General features: G+C 38.9%; 2 protein-coding genes across 3 annotated transcripts; both read left to right on the top strand.

Annotated features, from left to right (window-relative positions):
• Nucleotides 1–2,964: 2,964 nt before the first annotated feature.
• LOC115737367 lies at nt 2,965–6,618 on the top strand. Its single transcript, XM_048273763.1, has 6 exons — nt 2,965–3,369; nt 3,746–3,878; nt 4,188–4,393; nt 5,025–5,198; nt 5,539–5,856; nt 6,480–6,618. The coding sequence occupies exons 1-5, from the start codon at nt 3,181–3,183 to the stop codon at nt 5,623–5,625; spliced, it is 789 nt and encodes a 262-aa protein (XP_048129720.1). The 5' UTR covers nt 2,965–3,180; the 3' UTR covers nt 5,626–5,856; nt 6,480–6,618.
• Nucleotides 6,619–8,991: 2,373 nt separating this feature from the next.
• On the top strand, nt 8,992–12,916 carry LOC115737494 (signal recognition particle 54 kDa protein 2). 2 transcript variants are annotated; one of them, XM_048273743.1, is made up of 9 exons: nt 8,992–9,284; nt 10,061–10,160; nt 10,341–10,494; nt 10,759–10,909; nt 10,990–11,138; nt 11,676–11,776; nt 11,881–12,038; nt 12,253–12,322; nt 12,441–12,916. In XM_048273743.1, the coding sequence occupies exons 1-9, from the start codon at nt 9,054–9,056 to the stop codon at nt 12,767–12,769; spliced, it is 1,443 nt and encodes a 480-aa protein (XP_048129700.1). In that variant the 5' UTR covers nt 8,992–9,053; the 3' UTR covers nt 12,770–12,916. The 2 variants fall into 2 exon arrangements, with proteins under 2 accessions (XP_048129700.1, XP_030525494.1); XM_030669634.2 differs by having other exon boundaries at nt 8,993–9,284; nt 12,208–12,322.
• The last annotated feature ends 507 nt before the right edge of the window (nt 12,917–13,423 follow it).

Genomic DNA, 13,423 nt, shown 5'->3' with positions numbered 1-13,423 from the left:
TCATGGATAAATAACAAAATTGTTAGTTGTTATTCTCATTGAAACTTTGTTGTATCCTAGAGGATATTTGCTGGAAATCATTAACAACGTTGTGGGGCAAATAAATCCTTAAAGAGAGTCTTAACACGCCTCAAAGTTTGATTCCATTTCATCACATTACCGACGATATTTTCAAACACTGAGGTCCCTGCCTTCACCAGAGACAATGTTGGTCACGACAGATTATTGATCATTTACATCAGATATCCATTGTCATTTGGATATGACGATGAGATTGGTTTTGCTTATCAAGAGATATTTCCAGGAGGGTAACAAAACAAACACCAGACTTAAAACCATCATGTCAGAACCACCTAAACTGAGGTCGACATTGCGGTCATCGTCGCTCGATGTAGCAAAGCAGACATGTTTGTCGGAGCGATTCTCATTCCTTTCGCGTTCTAGTGACTGTCGTCGTGCTTTACTACTCTCTATTCCATCGAATACAGAGACAATTTTTCTCCCTCAAATACCTCAATCATGGGTTGCACCTCATGAAGCCCTTGTTCATTATTCTACGCCGCGGGTTACTTCCTTTGAAGGCAAAATAATGTCGTTGGCCCTCCATCGGCTTCCTTGTGTAGTAGAGGCATCGACCAGGTGTCCTCATAATAGTACGTAACATAATTTCTTGATGCGCATCGCATACGGATTGGAGCATGTCACTCGTTTCAATGATCAGAGGACAGGAGACCAAACTCTGGCATGCTTTTTAGCCAATTGCATTGAAGAGCCAATGCCTAATATTGATTGACTTCGGGTGACATTGTGACCTCTGTGTGGAAAATTTCCTGTTCATACTCTCTACAAAATCCGGTCGGAGTTTCCTCTTGTTTGCGTGCCTAAGCATGCATGCCCGGTGAAATGGCCGGTCCGGGCCATGAAACTCGAGCATCGTAGAGGGATAAACCAGCCTGGTGCGGCCCCATTCACTGCCCCTCGCATATATGGTTGAGCACAGAATGAACTGGCATGTCCAGAATCTGAAACTTGAAAGTAAGAATGACGCGAAGAGCCAAAGATTCCCGATGCAACGGAGCTTCAGTAATCCGTGATGGGAATATTTATTTAGAGTTCCATGGACATTTGACCCACGTTCTATCTCGAAGCCCAAGTAAAATGGTCCAAAAAGACCGCCCACGGATAACTTGTCTTAATATAAAAAAACTTACATTATCTTCGTTGATTTTTGTCAAAATTCTCTTTGTTGTTGACAAAATTTCTCGCGAGAATAGAATCACTCTCGAGGCATGATGCGGGCACATGTGGTATCGCTTTCCAGATGACTGCTTGAATTCCAAAAGATTTATTTTGTCAATCTGCACAATCGGATGTTGAGTTCTTAATCAAAAGATTTCACTATTTTGTGGCTACAAAACGGATAAAAAGCATGAATTATTTTGCACAAATTATTCACTGAGAGATGTGAAAATTAGGATTAGGTACTCATATTAGTGATTTATATTTAACCACCTCACAAAAAACCCATCGTAAAGGTTTTTAAAATCAACATTGTAAGTGGGTCTTTTTATCCATATCAATGACGATCTATGGTGAATGGTGAGCTATAATACTTTAATCACGTGATTTCGGAATGACGGCATTATTTGTGCAATAAGGTTCTTAAATTTTTAATTTGTCAAATGTGATTCTTGAACTTTAGTCCAATATACAATATAATTGTTGAATTTTAATTTGTTATATGTGATCCGTAAATTTTTTATAAATGTTCAAACTAGTCCATGAAATAGATGAAAATATCCCATGTTATCTTTTAATTAATTTAAATTCGGGGATAACATTAAACATCTTCTTATGGTCTAATGACTAAATTGAGCATGTATTAAAAGTTCGTTGACCATATTGAACAAATTAAAAATTTAGAGATGACATTGCATATAGGACTAAAGTTCGTGTACAACATTGAATAATTTAAAGGCGCGCATGGTAACACTTCAGAAATGTGTGATAGTGCTGCTTTTGAAGTAGAAATTCGTTTGATTACGCAACATTACATTTCTACTTTTGAAGTTATTTTTGAGCCAATTTCAAAAGTTAAAAAAAGTTACTTCTCTTTCAAAAGTAAAAATCTCTCAACATCAATATCTATTTCACTTTTGTCTCTTTTATTTTCAACGTCTCTCTCTCCCAACCATGCCTTCGTCACCCACTGCCATTGACCACTGCCCACCCGCTGCCCGCCACCAACCCCAGCTGCCTACCACTACCAATTGCCGACCACCGTCGATTGCCGCCAACCACCGCCACCGACCTCCACCGACCTTCGTAACTCCCGTCGACCACCTCCATAGGCCACCGTGACCCCCGTCAACCACCGCCTGCTGTAGAGTCATCGGAGTAACAGTTAAATTATAATTTTTTTATTTTTAAAAAGAATAAAATTGTTTTAAAAGAAATTTAGAAAAATGAAAAATTAAGTAGAAATTTTTCGATCACCAATCATAATTTTTCGTAGAAGATTTTGTGTTAATAATATTTCAGAAGTAGAAATTTTCAATAGTTACCAAACGAATTTTTCTAATTAGAAATCTACTTTTGAAGCAAAAGTAAAAAAAATCAACTTCTAGTCAAAAGTTGATTTTTGAAGTAAAAGTGTTGCTATACACACCCTAAAAGCTCAGGAGCATATAACTATAAGGGTCAAAGTTTAAAGATTGTTCTTGTCATTTTCCTCGTGATTCAGTATAACAAAACTTGTATTTTCTTCCTTTTTATTAAAATAAGATTGTATTTCTCCGAAATTACTAATTAACCCCCAAAACTCGACAGGAGATCCACCTGGCATGCCACGTCATACACCGGTTCAGCATCCCTACCCCGCCCAGTCGCGCTCACGCGCCTCTCGTCCTCGTTTAAAAAACTCGCCCCCCAAGCCACCGCTCTTTATAAAACCTCTCTCGATCGAACCACTGTCGTTCATTCCCAACCCGAGCTCGCACCGAACGACAAAAGGCCTCCGGCTCAAGCCAGCAAAATCCCTATCAAAACCCTAATTTAAATCGCTAAATCCGAGTCGTCTTCGACTTCGATTCGAATCCGACTGCAACAGATAAAATAGGAAATCACAGTCGGCGGGAATTCGCGTAAGATCGGAATCCGAGGCGATTGGGGGGCGCAATAATGTCTGCAGTAGTTTGCGGGAGCAAGCGATCGCTGTTCGACGACATACCTTCTCCCCCGTCCCCTCCTTCTTGCAAGAAGATCCGCCGCTGTTCCCCGTCTTCTTCTTCTCCGTCTCCGGTTCGGTTCTCGGCGCCGGCGACTCACCTCGATCGGCTCCTCCAGCTTTTTCCTCACATGGAACCCCAGGTGCCTCTCGTGTTTTGAGCCTTTTGTCGTTTTCGTTCTTACTGGACATTTGTATGGAGCTGGTCTCTGATTATTGGTTTCTCGTCATGTTTGTTTGTTCGCTTTAGAATCCATATAGCATGGAAAACATATCAAACAACATTCTGTAGACTCTGAAACTAAGTATTGAGCGTCTTCTGGTTCGTTTGTCCTTTATATTGGGGCAGTCTGTGATTGGCATTTAGTGTGAGCAAGGACGTGACTGCTGATTTTAACACAGTTTGATGGTTCTGTCTTGTTCTTTTGGCAAGCTATAGGCTAATAATTCACATGTTTTTGGATTCTGGACTGTCAAGGACCCGCAGTGCCTTATATTCTTGGTGTATTTCATTTTCAGATTGTTGAGAGAGCATTGATAGAATGCGGGGATGATATAGATGCTGCCATTAGTAGGCTGCACGAGCTTTGTTTGGATCCTTCCGTGGATAATGGAGGATTTTCTGGAGAACCTGGTATTAAGGCTGACCAAGGTAAATGATTTTCTTATGTGCTTTCAGTTCATGCAAACTTAAAACCTGGTTTTCATAACTAGTCAACTGAAGAGGAAAAGGGAAACAGATGGATTCGACTGTCATCCGCAATTATGTCCTTCTCCTAGGCAGGGAGATTTTGACCCTCATCAATTATAGTGAATAAGAAGGTGTTATATGTTGAAATCTTTGTGGGGATTCATAATGTTTTTGTCTTAATTACACAGAGGATATGGATCGACAATCTCTTTGATTAATTCTTCTTATGTTTCCTTTATTTGTCCAATAACATCGAAGTTCCATTGACAGGTGACAGAGATGATGCTGATGCACCTGGTGAGCCATCAACCAACCTTCCTGTTGATGGTGCAGGGTGGGTTGATGTTTTTGTGAAAGAAATGATGAGCGCCACGAGTTTAGATGATGCCAGAGTACGTGCCACAAGAGTGCTCGAGTTTTTTGAACAGTCCGTCAGTGGACAAGCTGGGGCTGAGGCTGCTAAAAGTCTCCAGAAGGTACTTGTCATTTCCGTAAATGGTTTTTGACATCCTGTGCTTTAGTGTATGCTGTTATGTCATGGTGTTCCTTTAGACTATCTGAGGTTACTTTATTTGGCTTATGAAGCTACATCTGAAATGTTTATCTTCATAATGGCCAGCAGTTTTGTTTATGTCACTACCTGTTGACAATTGGGCTTGTGAGTCTTCTGACACGGTTGTTTAGTCTGGTGTTTGTTTTGTCTGCCTCCTAGAATATCTCTTAGGATGGGAAACACTTGTGGTACACATGGATTAGTATCGTTTATATCCTTGCTATCCTTTCTAAGCTGGAATGTATCAGATATCATAAAGTTTGGCTCGTCTTTCTGTACAATGTATCTGAATAAATTACTGTTCAACTAAAAGAGCAATCAGTGTTTAATCTCTTCAATGGTATCATTTTTCATATTTGTAAATTAAAACCATCAATCTCAATGAGGGAAAAAATAATTTATCCTTTTGCACTGATTAGGCCAGGAGACCTGACGATAGCACAGTAATGTCTGTCTTTCTGCATTAATTGGTCTATTAGTTGTGGTAAGTATATCGTTTATTAGGTAATGATGTGGAACTTTAAAACCAGCCTGTGATTTCGTTCATCTCTCAGGAAAATATGATGCTGAAGGAGCAAATGGAAGCAATCCTTCGGGAGAACACAATTCTCAAACGTGCTGTGGCTATTCAACATGAACGTCATAAGGAACATGAGGACAAGAATCGTGAGCTGCAGCACCTGAAGCAGTTAGTATCTCAGTATCAAGAACAGTTAAGACTACTTGAGGTCTGTCACCTGAGCTTCTCTACTTGATGTTTATTAGGTACCACTTGGCTTATTCTGGCGAAAAGAGTGAGATTGCTAACTGCTGAGTGCTTTTGGACTGCGATAATTGAATTCGCAGCATTAGATATGCATTATTGGTCTCTGTAGTGTTAAAAGTTGTTGGAAGTACCTTACCAAAAAAAAAAAAGTTGTTGGAAGTAGATACTTCTTAACTATAGAGTTGCTGAATAAATTAGAAAACAGTTCTTTGTGGAAATTTGGGAATTGAAGTCCAATAATTGTTAACATGTCTGCCTAGAATTGAGAAATTTTAGACATTTTGTGTTTGCTGTGTTGCCAGGTCAACAACTATGCCTTGTCTATGCATTTGAGACAGGCCCAGCAAAGCAACTCTTTCCCTGGAAGTTATCCTCCTGATGTCTACTGATTTTGGATCATTCTACCGCAACGGTTTACACCGACCAGATGTTTCATCCTCAGTGATGAAGTTCCTTTATGCATTATAGAGCAACTTGAAGTTGACAGTCTCTCTTTCTATCTATGAGGAGAGGAAAGGACGACAGTGCGGGGAGGAGTTCTGCATGACCCGTCTTGCACGTTCCCCCTTTCTGTTCTTACTGGTATTTCAGTTTTGCTTCATATCATAAGATGAGGTGTTGTGTTGTATGCTACGTTACACGGACACGCTCTCAGAGATAATTTTCACGAGTCGGACACGTGTCGGACACCGACTCGTGTCCGACACACAGGGACACGATTCAATAGCAATCCAAAATTAATTCTCGCAAACCTTGTACTTCAAACTCATAATCTGCCCCAATCCCCATGGGCCTGGCCATCGACCCAAGCTTAGCAGGGAACGTTAGGCCTTTTGATGGCCCATCAAATCAATTGTGTTACTCACGTGACTGAGCCTCCTTTTATAACAACTGTCTCTTTCTTTTGTTGCATGGCCGATGTGGGACAAGGAAGTGCACAGGCAGATGTAATTCCTTCATAGAGCATTATTATTTAATTCTCTTAGTAGTAGGTCATCCTTCCCTCACAGGAAGAATTCCTGGTCATGAAACTAAAAAAAGTTTAAGAGAATTATTATGTAAATTCATTCAAGGGCCTTTTTTTCTTATTTATTTATTTGTGACTTCAAGAAAATAACAATTTATCATGTCTACATAAAAATATATATTTAATGGAAACGTGATTTCTTTTTTTTTGAGAATTCACGTTGGCGTGTCGTGTCGTGTCGTGTCGCGTATCGTGTCCCGTGTCCGTGTAACATAGGTTGTATGAAGGTGAAGTTGGCTCAAAGAATTATCCAATAGGGTTCAATTTTGATTTGGGGGTTCATTTCTTTCATTGTGTTTGTTGTCTGAAATCTGCTTGTAACCTACCCTTAAGTAATCAATGGAGTTATGCTTAATCGGCTGTGTTAATTTCTTTGTTAATCGTATGACCCATCTTGATGTGGAAGGTCCAGAAGTTATGTTTTCTTCGCAGAAGTTCGTATTATATAAAAAGAAAAACCCTGTTGTCCCTAGATGGAAGCTTTGACCGAAAAAAAAAAAAAATAGATGGAAGCGGTATTCTTACTTTTGGTTATTAAAATAGGTTATCTTGCACATTATTGTTTCTACCAACCCCGATGTCACTTTTACGTTTCAATGCATTCCCTTTCCATTCCATAATTTTTGCAAATGCAGGAAAAGGAATTGTTGTATCCATTTTGTCATTGCTTACTAAGGGCGCGCATAGCAATATTTCTGCTCTAGAAATCAACTTTTGAAGCAGAAATAGAAGTTAATTTCTGATTAGAGAAACTCGTTTGGTAATGACTGAATATTTCTATTTTTTGGAATATTATTAACACAAAATCTTTTACGAAAAATTATTATTGATCTTGAAAATTTTTTATTTATTTTTAATAATATAAATTTCTTTTAAAAAGTACTTTTTTTAATTATTAAAAAATATTATTTACTTTTTAAAAATAAAAGAATATTATTTAATTTTTACTCCGGTGGCGGGAGATCGCAACTTTGCAACGGGCGACGAAGGTCGGCAGAAGCGTGGTTTGAGAGGGAGGCGCCAAAAATGAAAAGTCAAAATGAAAGAGATATTAACGTTGAGAGACTTCCATTTCCGAAAAAAAGGTAAATTTTTTTTAACTTTTGGAACTAACTTAAAAATAATTTCAGAAGTAGAAATTTGTTTCGAAAGTAGAAATATAATGTTGTGTAACCAAATAGATTTCTACTTCAGAAGTTATATAATCAAATTGATTTCTATTTCAAAAGTTGAATTAGCAAACGAATTTATGCTCCAAAAGTACTTTTGGAGTATAAATTCATTTTTACAAGTGTTACCATGCGTGCCACAATAAATCGAAAAACATCGCTTGTAATGCTAATTTTTCAATTTCCATTTTCATCGCATTCCTTCGGAAAATGTATCATGAATGAGGCCTACCCTTGTCTTCCGAATGCAATTTGTTCAAGTTATCAAGAAAGTCCCGAAAAAACTCATCATCTTCCCGTATTTGGCTATACGCCCATCAAGCGGTCGAGTCAAGTCGGGTTTGGATTAGGTCGAAATCCATGGCCAACCTGATCCAGACTCAAGCTATATTCGACCCAACATGGTTACATGTTTCACCAATTTTTCTTCTTAAAGTATGGCCTTTGAGCAACAGGTGACTCCATGGACCGGCTCGTCGAGTTGATGAGGGAACTCGGATGCTCGGGCTAGACCGTGGGCGAGCATTGAACAAGAGCACCTATGTCAACGGAGTTAAACGAGTTAATTTGAATTGGACCATTTATAACTCGTCTCAATTCATCCGCTTGAGATCTGTCGTTTTTAAATTTGCATTTGAGGGTTTGAGGCATCGTTCATGTCAAAAGAACGTGCGAGTTTTGATCATGTTGCATTTGATACCGACTAACGATAAATTCCTCACGCAAATGGAGACAATTCCTTCGAACCGAATCCAACCGATTACATTTTGAAATCACTTGTTGATTTTGCTTTCTTCACGCTCGCGTAAGTTTGCTTCGGACCGCGAATGCGAGAGACCCAAGTCAAATATTAAGCCTCCGAATTATTCCTAGTTGAGCCCAGAATGTAGCCTGTTTGAGGCCCATCAACTGAAATCACTCCCCGAGGAAAATCCCCCAAGTTCCTGATTGGTTGATCCGAAACGACGCATCTTCGTATCATGATTAATTAAAGCGATAATGACAGATATATTTAACATCGTCTTCGAAAAACTTCCAATTTATTGAATATGATCCCTACACTTTAATTCAATCTGCAGTATGTCCATAAATTTTCAATTTGTTCAATATGATCTCTGAATTTTTAGTAAATATTCAAATTGGTCATTCGACTATATCTGTTTGATCGAAAGAAAGACGACATTTATATATGAGAATAATACTCGATAGATACTTAAACTATATGAAAACAATACTATCGAACCTTTTCATATATTTCAAGGATTAATTTAAATATATATTAAAATTTTAGGGATCAAATCGAATAAATTAAAAGTTCATAAGGACATTGCGCATTAGATTTAAGTTCAGGATTATATTAAATAAATGAAAAAAAATATATTGTCCTTATAAATAACAAATCAAGACTCCGCTTTATCCTATTTTCTAATTATTTTACAGAGAATAATTATCTTCTTTCTTCCTTCTCCTCCTCCTCATCCCCTCCGAGCCCTAGCAAGGAATATCTGAAAGAGCAGAACCTGTCGAATCGCCAATCCTCTGTCGAATCCCCGGCCCTAGGGTCTCAGAACTCTTCATCGCCGATCGGCTTCGTCCTCGTTTTCCAGCCGCGCGAGCGAAGATGGTGTTGGCACAGTTAGGCGGGACCATAACCCGCGCGATACAGCAGATGAGCAATGCGACGATCATAGACGAGAAGGTCCTGAACGAGTGCCTCAACGAGATCAACCGCGCCCTCCTCAACGCCGACGTACAGTTCCAGCTCGTCCGCAACATGCAGAACAACATCAAGCGCATCGTCAACATCGACGATCTCGCCGCCGGGCACAACAAGCGCAGGATCATACAGCAGGTATGTGTTTTTTTTTTTTTTTTGGGGAATTCATTTTATTTCTCGCTTGAGGTATCTATAAGCTGTCGGTGAATTCGATTGGGCTTTGATCAATTTTTGCTGAATGAGTGCATATAATTTGGTGAAGTTTATATAGAAGCTTGTCTTGAATTGAATTTGGAAAATATTCAACCATGATGCGTAGGAAAATGCCTCATGACAGTACCCCGCGAGGTCAGTGTTATTAGAAAATTCGTCATGTTTCACTGTGTGTATCAGCGATAGCGATTAAGTTTTCTTTGATTGAAGTTGGATTATATGTAATTTATTTCTTTATATAATTGGAATTCTTTCAATTTTGAGATGTTTTAGGTTTTGGACTTCAATTTGATAGGCTCTCATTCTGAAATAGTGCCTTGATATGGAGCGTTGATTAGAAAACATCCTATTTTCCTCTAGACATGAAGTCAATTTCGATTTCCTATTTGGAGATCAAATATAATGTGTTACTTCGTTTGGTATCTCGTGTGGAAGAACTTTAGCTCATTAAGACATTAATATGACTGTAAATGCTTGTTCTTATTTTCAGTATTAATATGGTCTTTGCTTTCAGCATAGCTCTATTCCAATTACTTTTTTGTGTTTTGGGGAGAGGTGGAATATCCCGGAGATGTGTATATTGTGTTGTTTGATCTGTTTGGTCATATTTTAGGGACATATCAGACTTTTGTCTTTCATGCGACTGAATGTGATCAAGAAGTACTCATGCGGTTCACTTGTGGATACTTTTGTTTCAGGCCATATTTAATGAGCTATGCAACATGTTGGATCCGGGGAAGCCTTCCTTTACTCCTAAGAAAGGAAAGACAAGTGTCATTATGTTTGTTGGTTTACAAGGTACATGAGTATTTCCTTTAACTTGAGTTGATGTTTGTGAATTTAGTTACTTGGTACACGGATTATCATTTGTTGCATCCGTGCATTCTCTTCAAGTGGTCACAATTTGTTTGGAGGCTTTATATACTGCTTATGCATTGATGTGTGGATAGAATTCTCAAGCATGCGTTACTATGACAGGATCGGGTAAGACCACAACTTGTACGAAGTATGCATATTATCATCAAAAGAAAGGTTGGAAGCCGGCTCTTGTCTGTGCTGATACTTTTAGAGCTGGTGCCTTTGATCAGTTGAAGCAGAATGCCACTAAAGCTAAAATTCCATTTTATGGAAGGTACTTTCTTTCATGCATTGTATTTTGATCTGCTTCTGTATGCAGACACCTAGTTCCGCAAACAAAATGACTAGGACTGTGAGGTTTCATAAAAGTAAACTTAAGGTATCCAAGTGCACATGTTTTCATCATGCATCAATTGTTTCTCATGTTGATCTGTTTGTCCTTCATTTACTCACAAGTGGGCTCACAGAAGTGAACATTTAGGACTGTCATGTTTCGATGCACATTCTTGGCCATCAAATGATACGAGTTCTGTGACAGTTACACGGAATCGGATCCTGTGAAAATTGCTGTTGAAGGTGTGGACACATTCAAAAAGGAAAATTGTGATCTCATAATTGTTGACACAAGTGGGCGTCACAAGCAGGAGGCTGCTCTTTTTGAAGAAATGCGTCAAGTTTCTGAAGCAACGGTAGCATATGATCCTTTTGCATATTTAGCATTGGATCCCTGCTTCTTTGAGATTTTAACATGTTGCATGATATGCTGCAGAAACCAGATCTCATTGTATTTGTTATGGACAGTAGCATTGGTCAAGCTGCATTTGATCAAGCACAGGCATTCAAGCAAAGTGTTCCTGTTGGGGCTGTTATTGTGACTAAGATGGATGGTCATGCAAAGGGAGGTGGTGCTCTTAGTGCGTAAGTGTTATTTGGTTTAGTCAGAGATGCCATTTCATTTCCCATATTTTCCCTCTTCACAGTTGCCATCATTGAAGTGGTTTTCTAGTTTAATGGTGTAATAGAGTGGATTAATATGCAAAAGGTTTGCAAACCTTGCAATATGAGTTTCTGGAGTAGATTGCTGCTAGCTTGCAGTCACTTATATATGTTTTGTGTGTGTGCGCGTGCGATTCTTTAAATGGTGGCGGCTATGATCCTATTCTTAAGTATAGCTAGGGAATGAATATCACTGGCTATATTCTTCGTTGGATTCTAATCGCTAGATCTTCATACTTTATGGGTTATGTTAATATATGTCAGTTTTGGTAAAAGTTACTCGTTGTAATTGAAAGTGATTATTATTTTCATGGGACTGAAGGTGATATATTCTCTATAAAAAAAAATAGTAGTATAAAGTTATACCCGACAAAGGTTTCTTAAACTTATGATACTTTCCGAGCATGAAAATGCATATGTAGCTTACTTTGGTCTGAGTTTATTTGTTTTCATGTGCAGTGTTGCAGCAACGAAAAGTCCTGTGATCTTTATAGGTACTGGAGAACATATGGATGAGTTTGAAGTGTTTGATGTTAAGCCTTTTGTTAGCCGGCTATTAGGTAGGTCATTTCATTTGGGTTCTTCCTTTCAATGTGTCTTTTTGATGGTGTGAGATGCATTCTCTAGTGGCTTCATATTTTGGTGGAAACTATTTTCCACATAGGTATGGGTGACTGGTCAGGGTTTATGGACAAAATTCACGAAGTGGTGCCTAAAGATCAACAGCCTGAGCTTCTGCAAAAGCTTTCTGAAGGAAATTTTACCTTGAGAATTATGTATGAACAGTTTCAGAACATTCTTAAAATGGGTCCAATAGGGCAGGTTTGTATTTCTTCCATCATTGGATATGATGCTTTATCTTATCATCGCATGGTTTTATTTTGAGATTCATGCAAAGTGTATACTCATGCATGCATGAGAATGCACAAGCATGTGTCATGTCAAGATCAGTCGATGATCCAGGCTAATGGTTTGGTTCTCTTGAATCAAGGTTTTTTCCATGCTCCCGGGGTTCAGTTCAGAATTAATGCCAAAGGGTCAAGAGAAAGAAAGCCAGGCAAAGATCAAAAGATACATGACCATGATGGACTCAATGACAAATGAAGGCAAGTCATGCTGTAATTCATAGTTTAGCTGTTTATTATTTTGGCTTATGGCTGCAGGGAAGGTTTTAATTTCAAATCCTTGCCTCTGAGCCTGATTAAACAAGTTCGATTTGTCCAGAGCTAGACAGTTCAAATCCAAAGATCATGAATGATTCGAGAATTATGCGGATAGCAAGGGGTTCTGGTCGCCAAGTCAGAGAAGTTATGGAAATGTTGGAAGAGTACAAGCGGCTTGCCAAGATTTGGAGCAAAATGAAGGGACTTAAGATCCCGACGAGGGGTGATATGAATATGAGGTCTCGAAACATGAATGCACAACACATGAGCAGAGTTCTCCCCCCTCAGATGCTAAAGCAGATTGGTGGCATGGGTGGTCTACAGAACTTGATGAAGCAAATGGGTTCTGGCAAAGATATGATGGGTATGTTTGGAGGTGGCGAATCATAATGGCTGATTCCTTAAGTGCATTATTCAGTTGTAACCTCCGGGCGAAATTAAGTGGCCACTGTTCGACTCCAGTAAGAATTAGACGGGATTTGTTTCATCAAGCGACAAGCCATACAGCTATGATTGGACATGGGAGTGTGAGTTCTGGGAAATAATTAGTTAGAGGAATTTTGTTTTTTGGGTTAGGATTATGGAAGAGCAGGTGTATTTTTTTTCTTTTATAAAGTCAGCTGAAATGCGTAACTTAAGGTTTTTGCCTGTTTCCTCCCTTTTTCGGTTGAATTTCTTGGTTCCATCTGACAAATCTTACCTTGGAGTGTCTGGGAATGGAGGTGATGAAGCTGATCAATTGGTTTCTCTTTTATGGTTTAGCGGCACCCTTTACTTCGGTCTTGCTAATGAGCTGGTTTGCTCCCAAGGCAAAGTAAATCGGTCAATGGACACGCTTTGTTGCTACTGCTTGCCACGGAAATAACTTTTAACCATCTAATCAGAAGCTTGACAATTAGTGAGTCAGGTTCGAATGGCTTATGACTAACCAGACCGGAGTCTTGGCCTTTATATCTAACTACAGTTTTGCTGTGTTCAGGCGAAAGGGACTGGTAGTTTAGCGTTACTTGTCGTCTAAGAAGCTGTTACTTGATACGTCAAAAC

Source organism: Rhodamnia argentea, chromosome 2, assembly GCF_020921035.1.
Source record: "Rhodamnia argentea isolate NSW1041297 chromosome 2, ASM2092103v1, whole genome shotgun sequence".
In the NCBI taxonomy this organism is placed as follows: Eukaryota; Viridiplantae; Streptophyta; class Magnoliopsida; order Myrtales; family Myrtaceae; genus Rhodamnia; species Rhodamnia argentea.
This window is presented reverse-complemented; position numbering and strand designations above follow the sequence as displayed.

Excerpts from the sequence above, each read along its gene's own strand:
- LOC115737367 (XM_048273763.1), top strand. The coding sequence starts at position 3,181 with ATGTCTGCAGTAGTTTGCGGGAGCAAGCGATCGCTGTTCGACGACATA. Across the intron at positions 3,879-4,187 it reads TGGTATTAAGGCTGACCAAG|GTGACAGAGATGATGCTGAT; the intron begins GTAAATGATTTT and ends TTCCATTGACAG. Across the intron at positions 5,199-5,538 it reads AACAGTTAAGACTACTTGAG|GTCAACAACTATGCCTTGTC; the intron begins GTCTGTCACCTG and ends CTGTGTTGCCAG.
- LOC115737494 (XM_030669634.2), top strand. The coding sequence starts at position 9,054 with ATGGTGTTGGCACAGTTAGGCGGGACCATAACCCGCGCGATACAGCAG. Across the intron at positions 10,495-10,758 it reads AAAATTCCATTTTATGGAAG|TTACACGGAATCGGATCCTG; the intron begins GTACTTTCTTTC and ends GTTCTGTGACAG. Across the intron at positions 11,777-11,880 it reads TTTTGTTAGCCGGCTATTAG|GTATGGGTGACTGGTCAGGG; the intron begins GTAGGTCATTTC and ends TTTTCCACATAG.